This window comes from Mizuhopecten yessoensis, unplaced genomic scaffold (genome assembly GCF_002113885.1).
Source record: "Mizuhopecten yessoensis strain PY_sf001 unplaced genomic scaffold, ASM211388v2 scaffold10903, whole genome shotgun sequence".
Lineage (NCBI taxonomy): Eukaryota > Metazoa > Mollusca > Bivalvia > Pectinida > Pectinidae > Mizuhopecten > Mizuhopecten yessoensis.
This window is the reverse complement of record NW_018408779.1, coordinates 59,676-82,223: the sequence shown is the minus strand read 5'-3', so window position 1 is coordinate 82,223 and position 22,548 is coordinate 59,676. Positions and strand designations below refer to the sequence as shown.

The 22,548-nt window shown below is 38.7% G+C and overlaps 1 protein-coding gene across 6 annotated transcripts in view; it reads left to right on the top strand.

Moving 5' to 3' along the window:
- The window catches only part of LOC110463419 (hydroxysteroid 11-beta-dehydrogenase 1-like protein), a 114,499-nt gene that overhangs the window by 77,404 nt on the left and 14,547 nt on the right, over positions 1–22,548 (top strand). For 3 of the 6 annotated variants that reach the window (XM_021518003.1, XM_021518002.1, XM_021518004.1), the window contains exons 2-7: positions 2,624–2,730; positions 13,948–14,041; positions 14,953–15,083; positions 15,230–15,328; positions 16,073–16,286; positions 21,979–22,116. In XM_021518003.1, coding sequence (XP_021373678.1) covers positions 2,650–2,730; positions 13,948–14,041; positions 14,953–15,083; positions 15,230–15,328; positions 16,073–16,286; positions 21,979–22,116 — 757 coding nt within the window. In that variant the 5' untranslated portion in view covers positions 2,624–2,649. Of the gene's footprint in view, positions 1–2,623; positions 2,731–11,754; positions 11,790–13,947; positions 14,042–14,952; positions 15,084–15,229; positions 15,329–16,072; positions 16,287–21,978; positions 22,117–22,548 lie in introns of those variants that run through there. The other 3 variants (XM_021518005.1, XM_021518006.1, XM_021518007.1) reach the window with 2 other exon arrangements.

The window sequence follows — 22,548 nt, the reverse complement described above, 5'->3', positions numbered from 1 at the left end:
AGTTATAGCTGTGACCAGTTTAGTTACTATTAGTTATAGCTGTGACCATTTTAGTTACTATTCAGTTATAGCTGTGACCAGTTTAGTTACTATTAGTTATAGCTGTGACCATTTTAGTTACTTTTAGTTATAGCTGTGACCAGTTTAGTTACTTTTAGTTATAGCTGTGACTATTTGAGTTACTATTAGTTATAGCTGTGACCATTTTAGTTACTATTAGTTATAGCTGTAACCAGTTTAAATACTATTTGTTATAGCTGTGACCATTTTAGTTACTATTAGTTATAGCTGTGACCAGTTTAGTTACTTTTAGTTATAGCTGTATACAGCTAGTTTCCAATAGTTCTGTGGTCGCTTTACTCCAATAACAGTCTGTACGTGTCCCATGGTATCGTTTCTGTATTTTTACATATTGACCCAAACCTGTATTGTTAATTTACAGAGAAAGAACATGTGACATTATAATTATATAATGTTCATGACAGTTGTTTGTTTGAAGAATTTGTACAAAAACTAGATTGTTTTTCATTTTGAAGACAAACTATCTCATTTAAACCTTTAGCAAGTTTCAGGTAACAAGAACACACATTATATATCATTGTTGTAAGAATGTGAAGCATTTAAAAGTAAAACTTATCTATAAGTTTGCAGATATTGACAATATCCCTGCTGGGAGCTTTAGATCACGAGATAAAACCTTCAGGTGTTTTCATGCGATTTATGAATTGATTTTCTTCAACATGTATATTTTTCTTGTTTTCTAAAAACTTAAATGAAAAACCCTACAGAAAAAGTATATTGAGAGTTTGTGAATACAGCACACAGGCAGGAAATTATCCAGGTTTTAGGAGGAATCTACCATTTTGCTGAAAAGGGGAATTTATTCAGATACAAAGAAACCTTTTCAAGTAAATATTATAAATATAAAATTCAAAAAAATATAATTGAAATTAATGAAAATTTAAAATCTTTGCTACATATATTTAAATATTAGTTTCTTTGCATAACATGTTTGCCATTGATCACCATGGTGCTAAAGGAATTTTAGGACAAGGGGGTCAGTGTTGTGTATATGAAAAAGGGTTTCTTAGGGGCAGAGGAGCAGGGCTCATTAAAAGAAATGGGGGTTGATTTATGTTAAAGACTACTGATTTGTTTGTGCATAAAAATGTGAACCCAGTACATTGCTATGGAGCATCCCTGGACCAAGGGGATTTAAGTTTTTATATATGTAGGATTTGGTAACCTATGGAGCATCCCTGGACCAAGGGGATTTAAGTTTTTATATATGTAGGATTTGGTAACCTATGGAGCAGAAAAATGACGCTGTATATTGTACATATGATAATGTTTAATCTGTATTTATTGCTGGAGATTTTGATGCACAAGTCAAGAGTTTTGTCATCTCTATGATAGCCTTTAATGAGTGGACATCGTCGACAAAATGAGAAAATGTAGTAGTATTCATGCAGTGTTGATGTGACAAGATCAGGATCGAGGTAAAGGACCTCTATGAAGGTGGCGTTGAGTGGGCGTCCTGACCAAACAGGAGATTCAGTGAACTATATAACAGATATTTTATCATTTTTAAAGTGTAATTCATCAATGGTTTTGGGACTAAGCAAATGTTTTAAGGATACAGGCCTTGGAGTATATTATACAAAAATTGGAGTATACTATACACAGATTGGTGTATACTATACACAGATTGGAGTATACTATACACAGATTGGTGTATACTATACACAGATTGGTGTATACTATACACAGATTGGAGTATACTATACACAGATAGGTGTATACTATACAAAAATTGGTGTATATTATACACAGATTGGAGTATATTATACACAGATTGGAGTATATTATACACAGATTGGAGTATATTATACACAGATTGGAGTATATTATACACNGAGTATACTATACACAGATTGGTATATACTATACAGAAATTGGTGTATACTATACACAGATTGGAGTATACTATACACAGATTGGTGTATACTATACACAGATTGGAGTATACTATAATACACAGATTGGTGTATACTATACACAGATTGGTGTATACTATACACAGATTGGCGTATACTATACACAGATTGGTGTATACTATACACAGATTGGAGTATACTATACACAGATAGGTGTATACTATACAAAAATTGGTGTATATTATACACAGATTGGAGTATATTCTACACAGATTGGAGTATATTATACACAGATCGGGGGATATTATAGACAGGTTGGAGTATATTATACACAGGTTGGAGTATATTATACACAGGTTGGAGTATATTATACACAGAATATTATACACATGCAGATTGGAGTATATTATACACTGGTTGGAGTATATTATACACTGGTTGGAGTATATTATACACTGGTTGGAGTATATTATACACTGGTTGGAGTATATTATACACAGATTGGTATATACTATACAGAAATTGGAGTAAATTATACACAGATTGGTGTATACTATACACAGATTGGAATATATTATACACAGATTGGAGTATATTATACACAGATTATTATACACATGCAGATTGGAGTATATCTATATTGTAAAGGTGTATTTACAGGACCATTCTACCTTTTGTACCTTCAGATACAGTCCATGTTTACTGTACAAACATGACAGAGACATTTAAAAATTCCTGTGTGCTATCACCCTCGTTTGAAAGTCCCAACCCTGCTAAAGTCCCGCCACTCCAGGTGAGTACGTAATTGTCTGTGTGACTGTATTAACACATGCATGTACTCATTAACCCGAAGTAAACAAGGGAGGTAACTCCATTTTGATATTGTGTAGTGCTTTGATTGAAATACCTGGCATCGCAGGAGCTAATTACATCACAAGGAGATGTGGGGATGGTGTAGCTGTTGCTTACCTATTATGCTGTGTTAAACTTAAACTTACTTACATCTGTTTAGCCATTGATCTTAACTTGGCAAGGGGTGATAACTCAGCTCTAATTATGCAGAGCTTGATTTATATTCAGGGTTTTATAGGAATTAAGTACATCAGGTGAAGATGCTAAGATGTTTTAGCTGTTCAGCATACCTGTTATAATGTGTTGAGTGTGGTGTTTTACTAACATCTGTTTTACCATTTACTTTAAATTGGCAAAGGGAGATAAATGAACTCAGCTCTGTATACAAATTGCTTGGATTTATTATCTATTTACATGACATGGAGATGTGGGGATCTTTTAGCTGTTGCTTACTTGAATATGTCTCAAATTTGCCTTGTTATTATTATGTCCCTGTTTGCAGCTTGGTGTTAAATTACATGTTGAATGAGGATTTCCAAACAGCTCCCTGTAAAACATTTAAGGGTCAGTCTTGATATGTAGTTTGTAATATGATGCATCAGTCATGTAATGGAAAGTCATCATTTAATTAGGATGAATTTGTTGACATATATTTCTATTCAGCTTCCTTAATATGGTTTGTATCATGAAGGTATCCGATATAACTCAAGATTTTAAATAATAATAATAATAATTGGAGATTCTTACCACTTTATCACAACCTAGTTCATAGGTCGTCTCAAAGTGGTTCACAAATTATTATCCGTGGTTATAGGGCCTCTGCAGCCAGCCAACATCTTTCTCAACTCCCAGGGGAGCAAATTACAGCCAGTGTTGCCATTTTGGCACTCACAGGTAGCATTCAACAATTCTAGCACTACCCAAGCCCGTACTCATTTACAGCTTAGTAGACTGGAACAAGCGGAGTAAAGTTTCTTGCTCAAATAAACAACACAGTGTCGAACCTGCAACCCTTCTGTCACGGCCCGGCATCCTACCACTACACTACCGTGCCTCACAACCCTTCGGTCATGGCCCGGCGTCCTACCACTAGACGACCGCGCCTCACAACCCTTCGGTCATGGCCCGGCGTCCTACCCCTAGACTACCGTGCCTCAAAACCCTTCGGTCACGGCCCGGCGTCCTACCACTAGACTACCATGCCTCACAACCCTTCGGTCACGGCCCGGCGTCCTACCACTAGAATACCGTGCCTCACAACCCTTCGGTCATGGCCCGGCGTCCTACCACTAGACTACCATGCCTCACAACCCTTCGGTCACGGCCCGGTGTCCTACCACTAGACTACCGTGCCTCAAAACCCTTCAGTCACGGCCCGGCGTCCTACCACTAGACTACCATGCATCACAACCCTTCGGTCATGGCCAGTGTCCTACCACTAGACTACCGTGCCTCACAACCCTTCGGTCACGGCCCGGTGTCCTACCACTAGACTACCGTGCCTCACAACCCTTTGGTCACAAGCCTGGTGTCCTACCACTAGACTTCCGTGCCTCCATGTAAAACATGTTGTTAACATGTTGTTGTTGACATTTTTAATACCCTTGTTTGATATTTTTAACAAGTTGTTTATGAAATTATTAAAATGCTGTTATTAAAATTAATATGTGGACTTTTATTGGTTTTGTATATATATTTATAATGCTGCACTTTTAGCTGGGTCTTTACTTATGTTGTACTAAACCCTAAAATGGCTTTCAGTAACCTACACTCCATTAGCTTGCTCTAATTACACCTAAACATTCAGGCATATAAGTATATTTTAATATTTGGTTGATTGATGCTTTCTTCAATGATAATAATTTCATGGTCCTCAGATCAAACATTTGTCCTGTGACTGACTATTCGACTGTGAGTTGTGCTGTGGCGCCCCCTATTGTTCGTGTTAACGTGTTGATAGACAGCCATGTTCATACTTTGTTATCCCAGTAGCAGTGTTACATACACTGTAGGAATCTTGTTTTTGATGAGATAAAGTGTTGGTGACAGACGGTTTTTGTCCCTGTATACTTGTATGTACTATAGATTTCAGATACTGTTACATGATAGCAGTACAGTACTGTAAATATTTAAAAGAAATACCTTTTATCTATATTTTTTTTTTTAAATGCTCTTTAATATTATTATATATCTCTAGAAACAAAATATTGTTGAAATTATTTCTGTCTGAGTTGGTGACTATACTGTGTTACTTGATTTACTTGTCTGTACCAAACCTGTGTGCCCAAACGTTAATATGAGAATACCTTGAGTTCCTGTTTATTATTTTAGAATCCTTCAACAGATTTAATGACATCACTTAAGCAAATTCATATGTTAGCAGATTTTGGTCCGAAACAAGATGTCATTATGAAAATAATATTTGTATAATGAGTTTTTAGGGTAAATTAATTATCACTAAGATGTAACTGTAAAGGAAATTGTTACTAAATTAATTGGTTTATGGTGGTGTGGTATCTTTGTTTGAGAGTTATCAGATTTTCTTAAATAAGAATATATTAGTTTTCTGTTAATTGTATAAATTTTCTTTAATATAATTTGTATTGAAATTTCTGTATCATCTCTATAATTTGAAACTATAATTATAATACTTAGAGTGCTAGAATTTTTTTGATTTTCAGGTTGTATAGATACATCATTTTTAGTTCACCTGCCCGAAGGGCAAGTGAGCTTATGCCATGGTGCGGCGTCTGTCTGTCTGGCGTCAACTTTTTACTTTAAACAACTTCTTCTCAGTAACCGAAAGTCCTAGGATGATGATATTTTGCCTGTAGCATGCTGGGATGGAGGGCTACTGAGTTTGTTCAAATGAATGACCTTCATCTATTTTCAAGGTCACAGGGGTCAAATATGTTAAAATCTTTGACCGACTTCATCTGAATAACCAAAAGGCATAGGATAAAGATATTTGTCCAGTAACATGCTGAAATGGCAGGCTACCAAGTTTGTTCTAATAAATGACCTTGATTTATATTCAAGGTCACTGGGGTAAAATATGTTTAAAACCTTTAAAAAACTTCTTCTGAATAACTGAGAGGCCTAGGGTGATGATATTTGGCCAGTAACTTGCTGGGATAAAGGGCTACAAAGTTTGTTTAAATAAATGACCTTCATCCATTTTCAAGATCGCAGGGGTCAAATATGTATAAAACCTTTAAACAACTTCTTCTGAATAACCAAGAGGCCTAGATTAATGATATTTGGCCAATAACATGCTAGGATGAAGGGCTACTGAGTTTGTTTAAATAAATGGCTTTTTTTCCATATTCAAGGTCACAGTGGTCAATATGTGTTTAAATCTTTAAATGACTTGTTCTGTATAACCAAAAAGTCCAGGGTAATAATATATTGCTAGAAGCATGATGGGTTGGAAGACTATAAATTCTGTTCAACCTAATGTCCTTGTTCGTCATTCAAGATCACGGGTGTCATATGTTTAAATATTTTAATAGGTTCTTATTAATCAAACACTGATATTCTGCTGGTTTCGAAGCATTATGCTTCCATTGTGGCACAGATGACAATGTGGCTACATCTGAGGAAAACTACCCCATATGCCAGAACTGTTTGGCCAATGGCAAGGTCACTGTAATTAAAAGAGGACGATAATTAATGTGTAAAAGTAATGTGGTGTGGTGTATTTATACCAAAAGTTAGTACAGATATATATGTGTACTGAACAGTGAAATGGTGTTCAATGTGTATACTGCATACTCGAAGTTGTTATAAACAAAAAATAAAGACAAATGTACACTAAACATGCGCCTTTATTGCACTATTTTAACACATTTGCAACCATTTCAAATTCTAGGAAAAATAAAAAATAAAAAATAAAATTTGCCCCCCCCACCCCGCCCAAATTTAAAATAAAAAAATGGATGAGAATCTAGCAATTAATTTATTATGGCCTAACTAGAGTTTTGAATCTCAGCATGAAGACCTTTTGTAATTTTGAAGTATTGTTGTAAAGACTTGAGGACAGAATATCTGTATAACAAGTGTGAACGTATTAGTGCCGGAGGGATCACCAGTGCACCAGACCTTGCTGAGCGAGATGCTTTCTCCGGTCATTGCACAACCTAATGAGGCCAAATCGACATCATATTAGTCCCCAGAGATATGATATCTGAGATTAAATCAGTTTCCACATTAGATAGGCTTTGAAGCACCGAGCAGAGAAGAGTTCATCCTATTCACTTTGACATAATTATACAATCACCATACCATATTTTAACTAAAAATAATCCCCTCTGAGTGTGGACTCAATTTTGAATTATCATTATAATGAAGTAGAAGAAAAAATCATTGACTTGTTAACACACAACAACAGAATTTTAAGAAAAACTGAGGAGGGTCCACTACCGTATTTATCCTGCAATAAGCCCAGGGGGCCAACACTTCATCTCAGGACTCTACATAAGAGTGGCGGGCTAATAACAGGACAATTCTTACTCTTCTGTCATACTGCAATAGACTTAGGTGGGCTTATTACCAGCTGTGGCATGGATACTTTGTTTCCTGTGATATTAAGAGAGTTATGCCCCCCTTAATTGAGTCATTCTACTTTAATAAAAGTATACTATAATTGATATCAGCAATACGTTGTAAACATCTAATATATTACAAGAACCTGGAAATTTGTAAGTGCCATGTTGTGACGAACTCATGATCCTTGATGTAATTATGTTACATACGCACATCCTCTACTACAAATGTGTATTAGTGAGGTGGCAGATTGGTTAAGGTGTTTGACCGTATAGATCTCTAGCCCACCACTAGGTCATGGGTTCGAGGCGTGGCAGTCACCAGGTACTGGTTGGAGGTCCGTGAATTTTTTCCAAGTGCTCCCGTTTTCGTCGACAACCACAATCTGGCTTGTCCTTCAATGACCATAGAAGTTGATGCGACCTAAACCACAAACAAACCTAATTATTTAGAGACTTTTGAGGTTATGACAGGCATGCTATTTAGTCATTTATGGTAATATATCCTGTATTTGATATTTAGTAAGATGACTCTACACTTGTCTGTACTAGAGACACTGATCCTGTTTCAAGTTGAGGTAAAAAGGAGATTAAATATATATATATGTTCACAGGTAACTAGAGATAGGTACAATAGATTGTTTACCATATCAATTACAACAAAAATATTGTTACCTTCTGATGTGCCTGGAGTAAGACCAAATCATACACAAAAAATGTCCTGGTTAAGTTATTCCCCAATTTAGACAAATTATGATTAATTTAAAAATACTTTGTAAACTATAGTGAAAAGAACTGTCTTCAATAATAGGAATGATTATTATTGTAGGAAATACTCTTTACAATCCTCTTATAATCTCTCAAATTTCATAATTGAAATTCACTACTGCCTGTAGTGATATTTTGGGTCCTTGACATCCAAACTTAGGGAAATTTTATACAAATTTAAAATATTTGAGTGAAAGTGCATGTCCTTTTTAGGTCACCTGAGCTTTAGCTCAAGTGACCTATTGCTATCCGTTTTCGTCCGTCGTCGTCCGCGTCGTCCGTCGTCGTCCGTCGTCCGTCGTCCGTTAACATTTTACATTTCAAACTTAAAGTCAAGTTCTGCTGGGCCGATTGAACTGAAAGTTGGTAGGAATGATCGCCTCATGGTCCTGACAAAGTGTTGTTATTTTTCAGGTCAATCATAAATCCAATATGGCCGCCACGGCCACCATTTTGAAAACATATTTCAAACTTAAAGTCAAGTTCTGCTAGGCCGATTGAACTGAAACTTTGTAGGAATGATTGACTCATGGTCCTGACAAAGTGTTGTTATTTTTCAGGTCGATCAGAAATCCAATATGGCCACCACAGCTGCCATTTTGGTAAACTATTTCAAACTTAAAGTAAAGATCTACTTGGCCGATTGAACTGAAACTTTGTAGGAATGATCGAATCATGGTCCTGACAAAGTGTTGTTATTTTTCGGGTCAATCAGAAATACAATTTGGCTGCCATGGCCGCTATTTTGCTACTAAGTTCTAATAGGCCGATCTCACTTAAAATTGGTCTAGGAATGATCAGCTCATGGTCCTGACAAAGTTAAGTTAACATTATACTATTTTTTACTCAAATTGGTACATATTTCAACAACAAAAATAAATACTATAGACTCAGGTGACCGTTAAGGCCCATGGGCCTCTTGTTCATTTGAAACTGGTGCTAGCCTTGGACAAGTATGTCTAGATCTGTTGTGTGAGGCCCTATATTAGTTCCCCTGAACAAGCATACTGTTTTTCTTTTGTACCATTAAGTACACACGTTTCCCCACCAACAAGTGTCCCCTTTCTCTCTACCCAGTATATCAGCATTTTCCTTTAAACAAGTGCACGCTTTGTGTAACTTTATGTAGGTTTTATCGTTATACATTATGATAATTCAGTCTAATTTTCTGGTTGGGGACGCCAGGCTGATAACTGTTAACAGCTATGATGGGGCAAATTATATTTAAATCTTGATAACCCACCGACATTCGACATTCGTAGTTAAATATAAATGCATGTACTTGTTAAATTCCCACATCTACATAAAATAGGTACAGGGAATGATTTAAAAGTCGTAATGTAATGTACATTAAAGATTTTTTTAATAAAGTAAAATGGAAATTTTGTTTGATACCAATCTTTATGAATTTGTTCACATAAATGTTTCCATCAATAAATAGAACACGCTCTGATCTGCATTTTAAAAAAAATGAAAAGATGAAACTCATTTGACTGCCATTATTAATGAAATGAGACTTTCTGTAGAAAAAGGTTCGCATTGCGACCAAGTTTGTACCTTACACAAGGGGCTGGTTTAAAGACAGCCGGATAATACGGAGACTATTATAAAACGATAAAAGCACATCTATTCCCAAAACCACTGGTAGCAGAGTGGGGAAACCAGATTAAGGTTTAGGGTACCAGCATTATCATCACTGTCACTATAATTGTCACATAGTCATTAAACAGCCTTTCAAAAAGAAATATTTCACAAAAATCACATGTTGCCATGCATTTTACAGAATAGTAGAAATTTCGAAATTTGAATGTTTTGAATAATAGAAAGGAAAAAAAAGAAAGAAAAACTGTGCCAAATCCGGATCCTTTACATTACCAAGCCTGCACTTTATCAATATTAATGACAGGAATTATACAAACACAGCATCAAAATGAGTGTCACATTTATGGGTGACAAAGCTTTTTAAAAACTTGACAGGTGAATTTACTGTAAGCCAGAAAAACTCTATAAGGTCGCTTTATCTTCTATATAGATGGGATAGCCAAGTACAAATACCTCTGATTGGAACTTGTCTTCAGGATTACAACTGATGTAGTGTTACCAACTATACCTTAGCTTGCCAGTAGACACATGGGTTAGTGGGATCAGCTGAGGATAGTGGGACAAAGGGATTAGTGGGGTAGTAATCCTAATGTACCCTTTGTAAGCTGTCCCGTAATACGTTTCTATGTTAATACAGACACTTCTGAAGACCCTGTGATACGTACCATCCTGCAAAACTGATTTGTATACCAGCTTTGTCTGAGTGAAATTATTACAAGGAGGTACTTAATCCACTTAACAAGTACGTGAAGAATGGTACTATGTAAGTTCTATGTAAGTTCAACAAGGACTTTCCTGTCTTAATATCGCTGCACTTACATGATAAGCTCACATTGTAGTAAAAAATATATATACTGTCGGCCGACAAAGTGAAAAGTAGACAATGACAGGCAGCGCCGAAAGATCACAAAGACGAAGTCATGCATCTTACACAGAAATTCTACAAGTTAACTAATTCACCCCTGGAATTTCATAATGAACTGTTCCAACCTTTGAATTGGAAGGGTTCAAATGTGTCTTTAGGGGTGAATGACTTAATACCCTTCTTAGATATAGGTGCTTTATCAGAATTGTGAACTTTGTTACCTAACTTCCCCCTCGAGAGGTGGTGAATTATACAATAGTATGTATTGAGAAATAACACTAAAGGGTATTTTTATTGGAGAATCCACACTTGAAAAGTCCCATTTGCTTTCCAGGGAAGGTGGTATAGGGTCTCCTGTGTCTTTGGGGTGGAAGACTTCTTTAAAGGAGGGAAGAATGTAACAGAACTTGATAGGGTTGGTAGCCAGCGACCAGGTAGCTCAATTTGTTAGAGCGTCTGTCTAGAGTTCGCAGTGACCCTGGTTCCAATCAGAATTTTGCTGTGTATTTTCTCTCTCCTGTTACATTTAATGCCCAACAAAATACAAAATAAACATCACATAGGTGGAATAAGGTTCTGTGTATCTTCAGAGTTGAAAACTTAATTAAAGGAGGGAGGAATGTAGAAGATTGGAATTGGGTCAATTTCTGGTGCCCAGGTAGTGCAATAGGTTAGAGCATCTGTCTAGAGTTTGGAGGGTTCAGGCTTTGAATCCCAGTCTTGATGAGCATTTCTTTTGTCTGTTACACAAATATATTTCTTGTATAATTTATAATGAGATATATAAACTATTTTACAGACAGGTTTTAGTAATTTAAGTTAAACTTCCATTGAGCCTCAAATGATGTAATACATTTCAGTTAAAACAAAAGTTTTTGACATGCCCAAATGAGGAACAAATCTTTTAATAGTTAATGTCTCCTCTTGTTTCAAGTAAAAAGTGCCTCTACCCCGGACTCTATACCTAACCTAGTGTTTATCCTTGTTTCAGGTAAGGGTGCCTCTACCCCTGACTCTATACCTAACCTAGTGTTTATCCTTGTTTCAGGTAAGGGTGCCTCTACCCCTGACTCTATACCTAACCTAGTGTTTATCCTTGTTTCAGGTAAAAGTGCCTCTACCCCTGACTCTATACCTAACCTAGTGTTTATCCTTGCTTCAGGAAAAAAAGTGCCTCTACCCCTGACTCAATACCTAACCTAGTGTTTATCCTTGTTTCAGGTAAGAGTGCCTCTACCCCTGACTATACATAACCTAGTGTTTATCCTTCCAAGGGGATTTAGAGGATGGTGTTGATGAACTGCTTTCAGTTTTCTGAACAAAAGAATATTAGATCTGAGTCTGCAGTGTTTACCACAAGTTTACAACCAGTGCGGTGGCCCAAAGGGAGACTTATTTCAGGAAACAGAAAGCCCCTGTTTCTACCACAGTATTCAAATTCTTATCACTACTGGTCTCTGAGATAAGACAGGAAAAACATAGCTTTTTGAGACTTTTTAGCCATGATACAGCATGCTGACTTTGAGCTTAGGGTTATAGTGTACACTCTCACATTTATTCCGATTTGTGTCACTGTATGTAATCTCGAAGATTTGAGATCAGAAATATGGTGTTCATACAGATACTTGATGATAGATAATGTTTGTGTCCTTATTTTGTAAGCATTTGTTCAGTACATAATGAACACCATTACATTTGTAGTGTGTGTGTGTCAATCATTGTTTGCCCAAATGATGATTTACATCATATGACTCAAGTATCAGTAACTCAATTTTTAGCTCACCTGGCTCAAAGGCCAGGTGAGCTTATGCTGCACTGCAGCCTCCTTCGTCCGTCAACTTTTCTTTTGAACAACTTTTTCTGAAGAACTGGAAGACCTAGGGTCAGGATATTTGGCCAGTAGGTACCTGGGATGGAATGCTATAAAGTTTCCTCATTAAAATGACCTTGACCTAGTTTCAAGGTCACAGGGGTCAAATATGTTAAAAACTTCAAACAACAATATCCTTAGAACCTTTTGGACTACATGCAGTCATGATACTTGGGTATGTTATGTAGACCAGCAGTGTGGATCACTTTTGTTATTACAGTAATGAGGTCAAATGTCAACTTTAAGTGCTAGTCGGGGGTCAAAGGTCAACGTGGTTAAGAAGATTTCAAATTCAAATTTCAAATTTCAAACAACAGTATCTTAAGAACCGTTTAAGAGATGTTAAAATGTCTTGTGTTCTAGTTACCGTATTTAGTCTGAAGTTAGCTATATGTCAGTTTCATGTAACAAAAGAAACAGGTGAGCGATACAGGTCCTCTGGGCCTCTTGTTTTTGTATCAATGCTAATTTCTAAACAATAGTAATAATCCTGTTTGAACGAGGTCAAGGCGAGGTAATTTTTGCCTTGCCAGTATGTGTGTGTATACGTCTATCCTCCCAGTTTCCTGAGCATGTCTCCGCCACTGTTTCATCATTTCTGTACATCAGTAGGGGAGTTGTGTCACTTAACAAAATTCCCAAATTTTGAACTTGAACTCAATGACTGAGCTTAAGTTTCTGGGCCTTGTCTCTCCAACTGATTCAAGTAAGAATATTGATATATATAAACTTTATTTTTCTTTCATTAATTATGAAACAAGTTATTTCAACTTATGTTAATCACTCTTGTTGGCCCCGATTTTAGGGAGATCAAACTTGTTATGTACATAAATCATTGACATAAATCATTGTTTACCAAAATAAGGTCACTGCATCCAATTTTACCTTTATCCATGACATCAAGTACCATCCTACATTGATGAAGGTATCCCAATGAAGTACCGTGTATTTAGCAACAATTCATCTACTTTTTAGACTTAGTCCTGTTGACATTACAATCAATTTAGATAGTACACTGGTTTCGTTAACATATCTTCCACATTGTCCTGTATAGAAACCATTGGTGTCTCTGACCATCTCAGGACATTCACAAAGCTCCCACTTCGAGTTAAATCTTACTTTATTGTTGTTAATGGTAAACATTTAATGCCCTTAACAGATATATATAATGTTAAATTTAAATAACAATAATTTTGGAGTTTTTAATACTTCTCTACTGTAAAATTGTAATGTAAGTTTATGAAACTTGCTATAAGATTTCATATCTGTAAATGTTTCTAAAAATAATTATTTTATATATATAGGATCTGACATGAGTTTCCATTTCATATGAGATTTATGAAACGAGTCTTCTAAGAATTTTTCAATTTAGTGAGCTTCTGACTGTATTTTGTATGTTTGTGATGATTTGATTTTTAATTGGTGTGTTTTTAGAGGAGCTAATTATTCACCACTAGGTAGACTAGTTCTATCCAACATGTCAGTTATTGTAAGATGCTGGTGTTGTAGGCTCCACGCTGGCTGGCTGCTATGTGGAAGAAGGTCTTGGCTGTTCTCCTTGGTGTAATAGTAGGCTACTGGCTCATCGACGACTTCAATCCAGGTACAGCTAATAAGTCAGGAAGAGTTACCTCCCTTCACCTAAATGTTATGGCTTTAGAAACAAAGAGTTAGTCCCCTTGAAGTACATTATAAAAGTAAAAAAAAACTGTCTTTTTGAACTCTTCTGATTCAAAGATTGGATTAGTTCATTATGAAATGCAGAGGTGAATGAGTTAACAAGATAAATGGCAGACTTTTAATGTTAGTTGAAATAAAACTAAAACATAATTATAGTAATATAGGATAATTAATTGACCTTCAACACATACATCTTAATTAGGGGGTCAATATACGGTCATACAAAATAGTCAGATTTAGAAATATCACACAAACAAAAACGTAAGACAATACTTGAAACATATTTGTCGTATATTGTCAGGATACACAGATGTGCTGCTGTTTTTTTTCAGAATTCTGCATTTATTAATTCTCTTTGTTAATACATTACAAAATAGGCTGAAATTTTTATGCTTTTTGACTTAAAAATACTTGTTGTTTGGTAATAATACCAAAATGTTTGTGCCTCAGATATTTTTTACTTTGATAGTTGATTCTACATTTCACCACCAAATAATTGCCACAAATAATTCAATATATGACAACGTTATAACCCCAGGATTGCAATGCTGGGTGGTTACATGTATAATAAATCTAAATAAAACCTGAGTCTGATTTCAAAATTAAAACAACACAAAAGGATACATGACAGAATGATACACCTGAACTTGTCAGTTTTTAACCAAAATCAAATTTGTGTGACCTTGAATTTGTCAGCAATTAATTAAATCTAACCAACCATTCACAAAACCATTTTTCTGGTTTCCGTTGGTGGAACTGACCTTTTCGGACAGGAGATACCTGTTACATTATAAGGTACACCTGTAAATTAAAGTGTGCATGATTGTTTTACAGATGTTGTACAAGGGAAACGAGTGCTTATCACAGGAGGATCCGGAGGGATCGGGGAACAGATGGCTTACCACTTCGCGCGTATGGGGGCCAGTGTCATTGTTACGGCCCGCAGGGAGAACCGACTACAGCAGGTTTGTTTAGAGTTCTCTTTCCTTTCAACATCTAATGTCATACAAAGATACTGTCCACAGAAATAAATTTATCAGTGAAAATCATAACCTAGAATTATAGCATGACCCAGACTTATATACATAGATATCTCCTTTTTATTCCTCAGGTTGTAGCTCGGTGTCGTGAACTGGGAGATAAGTCGGCCATCTTTGATTACATCCCAGCGGATATGTCCAACCTGACGGACACAGATCGAGTCATGAATGTATGTACCAAAGTCAGAAAACCCTTAAAGTAACTTGTACTGGTATACCAGGTAAAGGTACAGTGGCTGCTCATTTCCCTTGAAAAATTTAAGTGTTTATTTTTCGTTGGGCTAATATTTCACAGTTTTCACAATTAGAACTAGAGGATTCAATGTTGTGCAACATAGCTAAGTAATGACACTGACTAAGATACTTTTGTATTCAGGTGTTTTGTAAAAATAAAGTAAACTGTGATATTTAACTATCTTCACCATTCAATAGTAAGCAGGTAGACAGATTTTTCCATTGTACCTGAATATATTTACATGTATTCAGGGTATTAAAAATCGCTTGGTAGTTAATTTTGTGCTATCTTTGGTGACCACAAATACAGAGAAATCTCCCACAATTATTACAAGCTATTCAGTATGATGATGGTATTGTGCTCTAGGTCTTTATTATAACAAGTTTGTGCAGGGTAGAACTTTGAATGAACCTTAACTCATTCACCCCTGAAGACACATTTTAACTCTTCCAGTTCAAAAATTGGAATAGTTCATTATGAAATGTCAGGGGTGAATGAGCTAAATATCCCAGTATTATCCCAGTATCACTGATACTGGCATGACTACAACATTGATAAATTCTGTAAATTTGTTTTCTTTGTATAAAATGAGATTTTTAAATCACAAATGTATGAGATCTTGTTGTAACGGTAGGATAAGAGAGTTGAAGTGACCTTATATATGTTTTACCATGAACAGGAGGTGCGGGCTCGCCTCGGAGGACTGGATTATCTAGTTCTGAACCACATCATTAGTGCCCCTTTAGGTCTCTGGGTCGGCAGTACCGAGAACCTCACACACCTAGACAAGCTGTTTGATGTCAACTTTAAGGCATATGTCCACCTGACATCACATGCGCTTCCTTTACTGACACAGAGCAACGGACATATTATCGTCATGTCCTCGCTCTCAGGTGAGTTGTCTCATACATGGTGATTGTCTCCCCTTACTGACACAGAGCAACGGACATATTATCGTCATGTCCTCGCTCTCAGGTGAGTTGTCCAGTACATGGTAATTGTCAGCCCTTACTGACACAGAGCAACGTACATATTATCGTCATGTCCTCGCTCTCAGGTGAGTTGTCCAGTACATGGTAATTGTCACCCCTTACTGACACAGAGCAACGGACATATTATCGTCATGTCCTCGCTCTCAGGTGAGTTGTCCAGTACATGGTGATTGTCACCCCTTACTGACACAGAGCAACGGACATATTATCGTCATGTCCTCGCTCTCAGGTGAGTTGTCCAGTACATGGTGATTGTCACCCCTTACTGACACAGAGCAACGGACATATTATCGTCATGTCCTCGCTCTCAGGTGAGTTGTCCAGTACATGGTGATTGTCACCCCTTACTGACACAGAGCAACGGACATATTATCGTCATGTCCTCGCTCTCAGGTGAGTTGTCCAGTACATGGTGATTGTCACCCCTTACTGACACAGAGCAACGGACATATTATCGTCATGTCCTCGCTCTCAGGTGAGTTGTCCAGTACATGGTGATTGTCACCCCTTACTGACACAGAGCAACGGACATATTATCGTCATGTCCTCGCTCTCAGGTGAGTTGTCCAGTACATGGTGATTGTCACCCCTTACTGACACAGAGCAACGGACATATTATCGTCATGTCCTCGCTCTCAGGTGAGTTGTCCAGTACATGGTGATTGTCACCCCTTACTGACACAGAGCAACGGACATATTATCGTCATGTCCTCGCTCTCAGGTGAGTTGTCCAGTACATGGTGATTGTCACCCCTTACTGACACAGAGCAACGGACATATTATCGTCATGTCCTCGCTCTCAGGTGAGTTGTCCAGTACATGGTGATTGTCACCCCTTACTGACACAGAGCAACGGACATATTATCGTCATGTCCTCGCTCTCAGGTGAGTTGTCCAGTACATGGTGATTGTCACCCCTTACTGACACAGAGCAACGGACATATTATCGTCATGTCCTCGCTCTCAGGTGAGTTGTCCAGTACATGGTGATTGTCACCCCTTACTGACACAGAGCAACGGACATATTATCGTCATGTCCTCGCTCTCAGGTGAGTTGTCCAGTACATGGTGATTGTCACCCCTTACTGACACAGAGCAACGGACATATTATCGTCATGTCCTCGCTCTCAGGTGAGTTGTCCAGTACATGGTGATTGTCACCCCTTACTGACACAGAGCAACGGACATATTATCGTCATGTCCTCGCTCTCAGGTGAGTTGTCCAGTACATGGTGATTGTCACCCCTTACTGACACAGAGCAACGGACATATTATCGTCATGTCCTCGCTCTCAGGTGAGTTGTCCAGTACATGGTGATTGTCACCCCTTACTGACACAGAGCAACGGACATATTATCGTCATGTCCTCGCTCTCAGGTGAGTTGTCCAGTACATGGTGATTGTCACCCCTTACTGACACAGAGCAACGGACATATTATCGTCATGTCCTCGCTCTCAGGTGAGTTGTCCAGTACATGGTGATTGTCACCCCTTACTGACACAGAGCAACGGACATATTATCGTCATGTCCTCGCTCTCAGGTGAGTTGTCCAGTACATGGTGATTGTCACCCCTTACTGACACAGAGCAACGGACATATTATCGTCATGTCCTCGCTCTCAGGTGAGTTGTCCAGTACATGGTGATTGTCACCCCTTACTGACACAGAGCAACGGACATATTATCGTCATGTCCTCGCTCTCAGGTGAGTTGTCCAGTACATGGTGATTGTCACCCCTTACTGACACAGAGCAACGGACATATTATCGTCATGTCCTCGCTCTCAGGTGAGTTGTCCAGTACATGGTGATTGTCACCCCTTACTGACACAGAGCAACGGACATATTATCGTCATGTCCTCGCTCTCAGGTGAGTTGTCCAGTACATGGTGATTGTCACCCCTTACTGACACAGAGCAACGGACATATTATCGTCATGTCCTCGCTCTCAGGTGAGTTGTCCAGTACATGGTGATTGTCACCCCTTACTGACACAGAGCAACGGACATATTATCGTCATGTCCTCGCTCTCAGGTGAGTTGTCCAGTACATGGTGATTGTCACCCCTTACTGACACAGAGCAACGGACATATTATCGTCATGTCCTCGCTCTCAGGTGAGTTGTCCAGTACATGGTGATTGTCACCCCTTACTGACACAGAGCAACGGACATATTATCGTCATGTCCTCGCTCTCAGGTGAGTTGTCCAGTACATGGTGATTGTCACCCCTTACTGACACAGAGCAACGGACATATTATCGTCATGTCCTCGCTCTCAGGTGAGTTGTCCAGTACATGGTGATTGTCACCCCTTACTGACACAGAGCAACGGACATATTATCGTCATGTCCTCGCTCTCAGGTGAGTTGTCCAGTACATGGTGATTGTCACCCCTTACTGACACAGAGCAACGGACATATTATCGTCATGTCCTCGCTCTCAGGTGAGTTGTCCAGTACATGGTGATTGTCACCCCTTACTGACACAGAGCAACGGACATATTATCGTCATGTCCTCGCTCTCAGGTGAGTTGTCCAGTACATGGTGATTGTCACCCCTTACTGACACAGAGCAACGGACATATTATCGTCATGTCCTCGCTCTCAGGTGAGTTGTCCAGTACATGGTGATTGTCACCCCTTACTGACACAGAGCAACGGACATATTATCGTCATGTCCTCGCTCTCAGGTGAGTTGTCCAGTACATGGTGATTGTCACCCCTTACTGACACAGAGCAACGGACATATTATCGTCATGTCCTCGCTCTCAGGTGAGTTGTCCAGTACATGGTGATTGTCACCCCTTACTGACACAGAGCAACGGACATATTATCGTCATGTCCTCGCTCTCAGGTGAGTTGTCCAGTACATGGTGATTGTCACCCCTTACTGACACAGAGCAACGGACATATTATCGTCATGTCCTCGCTCTCAGGTGAGTTGTCCAGTACATGGTGATTGTCACCCCTTACTGACACAGAGCAACGGACATATTATCGTCATGTCCTCGCTCTCAGGTGAGTTGTCCAGTACATGGTGATTGTCACCCCTTACTGACACAGAGCAACGGACATATTATCGTCATGTCCTCGCTCTCAGGTGAGTTGTCCAGTACATGGTGATTGTCACCCCTTACTGACACAGAGCAACGGACATATTATCGTCATGTCCTCGCTCTCAGGTGAGTTGTCCAGTACATGGTGATTGTCACCCCTTACTGACACAGAGCAACGGACATATTATCGTCATGTCCTCGCTCTCAGGTGAGTTGTCCAGTACATGGTGATTGTCACCCCTTACTGACACAGAGCAACGGACATATTATCGTCATGTCCTCGCTCTCAGGTGAGTTGTCCAGTACATGGTGATTGTCACCCCTTACTGACACAGAGCAACGGACATATTATCGTCATGTCCTCGCTCTCAGGTGAGTTGTCCAGTACATGGTGATTGTCACCCCTTACTGACACAGAGCAACGGACATATTATCGTCATGTCCTCGCTCTCAGGTGAGTTGTCCAGTACATGGTGATTGTCACCCCTTACTGACACAGAGCAACGGACATATTATCGTCATGTCCTCGCTCTCAGGTGAGTTGTCCAGTACATGGTGATTGTCACCCCTTACTGACACAGTGCAACGGACATATTATCGTCATGTCCTCGCTCTCAGGTGAGTTGTCCAGTACATGGTAATTGTCACCCCTTACTGACACAGAGCAACGGACATATAATTGTCATATCCTCGCTCTCAGGTGAGTTGTCCAGTACATGGTGATTGTCACCCCTTAGTGACACAGTGCAACAGACATATTATCGTCATGTCCTCGCTCTCAGGTGAGTTGTCGAGTACATGGTAATTGTCTCCCCTTACTGACACAGAGCAACGGACATATTATAGTCATGTCTTCGCTCTCAGGTGAGTTGTCCAGTACATGATGATTGCCACATCTTACTGACATAGAGCAACGGTCATATCATCGTCATGTCCTCGCTCTCAGGTGAGTTGTCCAGTACATGGTGATTGTCACCCCTTACTGACACAGAGCAACGGACATATTATCATCATGTCTTCGCTCTCACGTGACTTGTCCAGTACATGGTAATTGTCACCCCTTAGTGACACAGGGCAACAGACATATTATCGTCATGTCCTCGCTCTCATGTGAGTTGTCCAGTACATGGTAATTGTCACCCCTTAGTGACACAGTGCAACTATCTTCGCTCTCAGGTGAGTTGTCCAGTACATGGTAATTGTCCCCCCTTACTGACACAGAGCAACGGACATATAATCATCATGTCCTCGCTCTCAGGTGAGTTGTCCAGTATATGGTGATTGTCTCCCCTTACTGACACAGTGCAACAGACATATAATTGTCATATCCTCGCTCTCAGGTGAGTTGTCTAGTACATGGTAATTGTCACCCCTTACTGACACAGTGCAACGGACATATTATCGTCATGTCCTCGCTCTCAGGTGAGTTGTCGAGTACATGGTAATTGTCTCCCCTTACTGACACAGAGCAACGGACATATTATCGTCATTTCCTCGCTCTCAGATGAGTAGTCTCATACATGGTGATTGTCTCCCCTTACTGACACAGAGCAACGGACATATTATCGTCATGTCCTCGCTCTCAGATGAGTAGTCTCATACATGGTGATTGTCTCCCCTTACTGACACAGAGCAACGGTCATATCATCGTCATGTCTTCGCTCTCAGGTGAGTTGTCCAGTACATGGTGATTGCCACATCTTACTGACATAGAGCAACGGTCATATCATCGTCATGTCCTCGCTCTCAGGTGAGTTGTCCAGTACATGGGGATGGTCTCCCCTTGATGATTGGTCCGTGAGTTGTCCAGTACATGATGATTGCCACATCTTACTGTCATAGAGCAACGGACATATTATCGTCATATCCTCTCTCTCAGGTGAGTTGTCCAGTACATTGTGATTGCCACATCTTACTGTCATAGAGCAACGGACATATTATCGTCATGTCCTTGCTCTCAGGTGAGTTGTCTAGTACATGGTAATTGTCACCCCTTACTCACACAGAGCAACGGACATATTATCGTCATATCCTCGCTCTCAGGTGAGTTGTCCAGTACATGGTGATTGTCTCCCCTTGATGATTGGTCCTGTTACATGGTTGTCGATCATGGGTAATGGTTGTGGGTACACAGATGTAGTGTATTGGACAGTAATTAAATAATTTTCATTTTTCTTTGGTAAAGTGCTGTGAAAATGTTTTGGGAATAAAGCATGACTGTTTTTCACGTTAAAGAAAGTGCATGATTCGTTTGTGCTAAATTTCTTTTGTGGAAAGAACATGGTATGTTTTGGACCCCTGTAGATGAATTTTAGGGTTGTATCATAGTTAATTGCCTCTAACTATACAGCTTTCATGATCAGGTGGGCAAAACCTGGAATTCTTTTACATGTACCATCAGTTATTCATGTTTGCTATTTCGTAGTAAAATACGTTTTAAAATAATTCACAAAGATAGACGTTAAGGTAAGGGGAGGTAATTCAGAAGTTTTGTTGGTAGTATTAGGAATACATATTTCATTTTTTTTTATTTTTCAGGAAAAATAGCTCAACCTTTTACCATAGCATACTCAGCTTCTAAATTTGCCCTCAACGGGTTCTTCAACGGTCTGCGACAGGAGCTAAAGATGAAAAACTGTGATATCTCTATAACACTTTGTGTGATTGGATTTGTGGGTGAGTTGAACCTAGCCTTCTATTGAACCTTGTTAGCCTGACAAAATATCCAAATGAGAATCATAAATATTGTATCACAATTGTATAGAACATCGTATTGTAACATCACATTTCATCAGTTTGTTGGCAGCAAAATCATCTTCTGCTGTGATGTAGATTTTGAAGATTTAGAAAAAGAATAGGGTATGTTTTGGTATTTAGTTTCCATATTTTTGACAAACTCAGTACAACCATTATTTCAAGAACCCTAGCTATTTCAAACTTAAACTCAAGTTATTGTGGACCAATTTAACTTCCACTAGGTTGAGATAAACGACTGATGGTATTGACAAACTTTCGATATTTGATTAAATCATAAATCCAATGTGGACCCCATTTAAAAAATATGTTTTGAAATTTAAACTTTAGTTCCAGAGAAACTTGGTAGGGGAG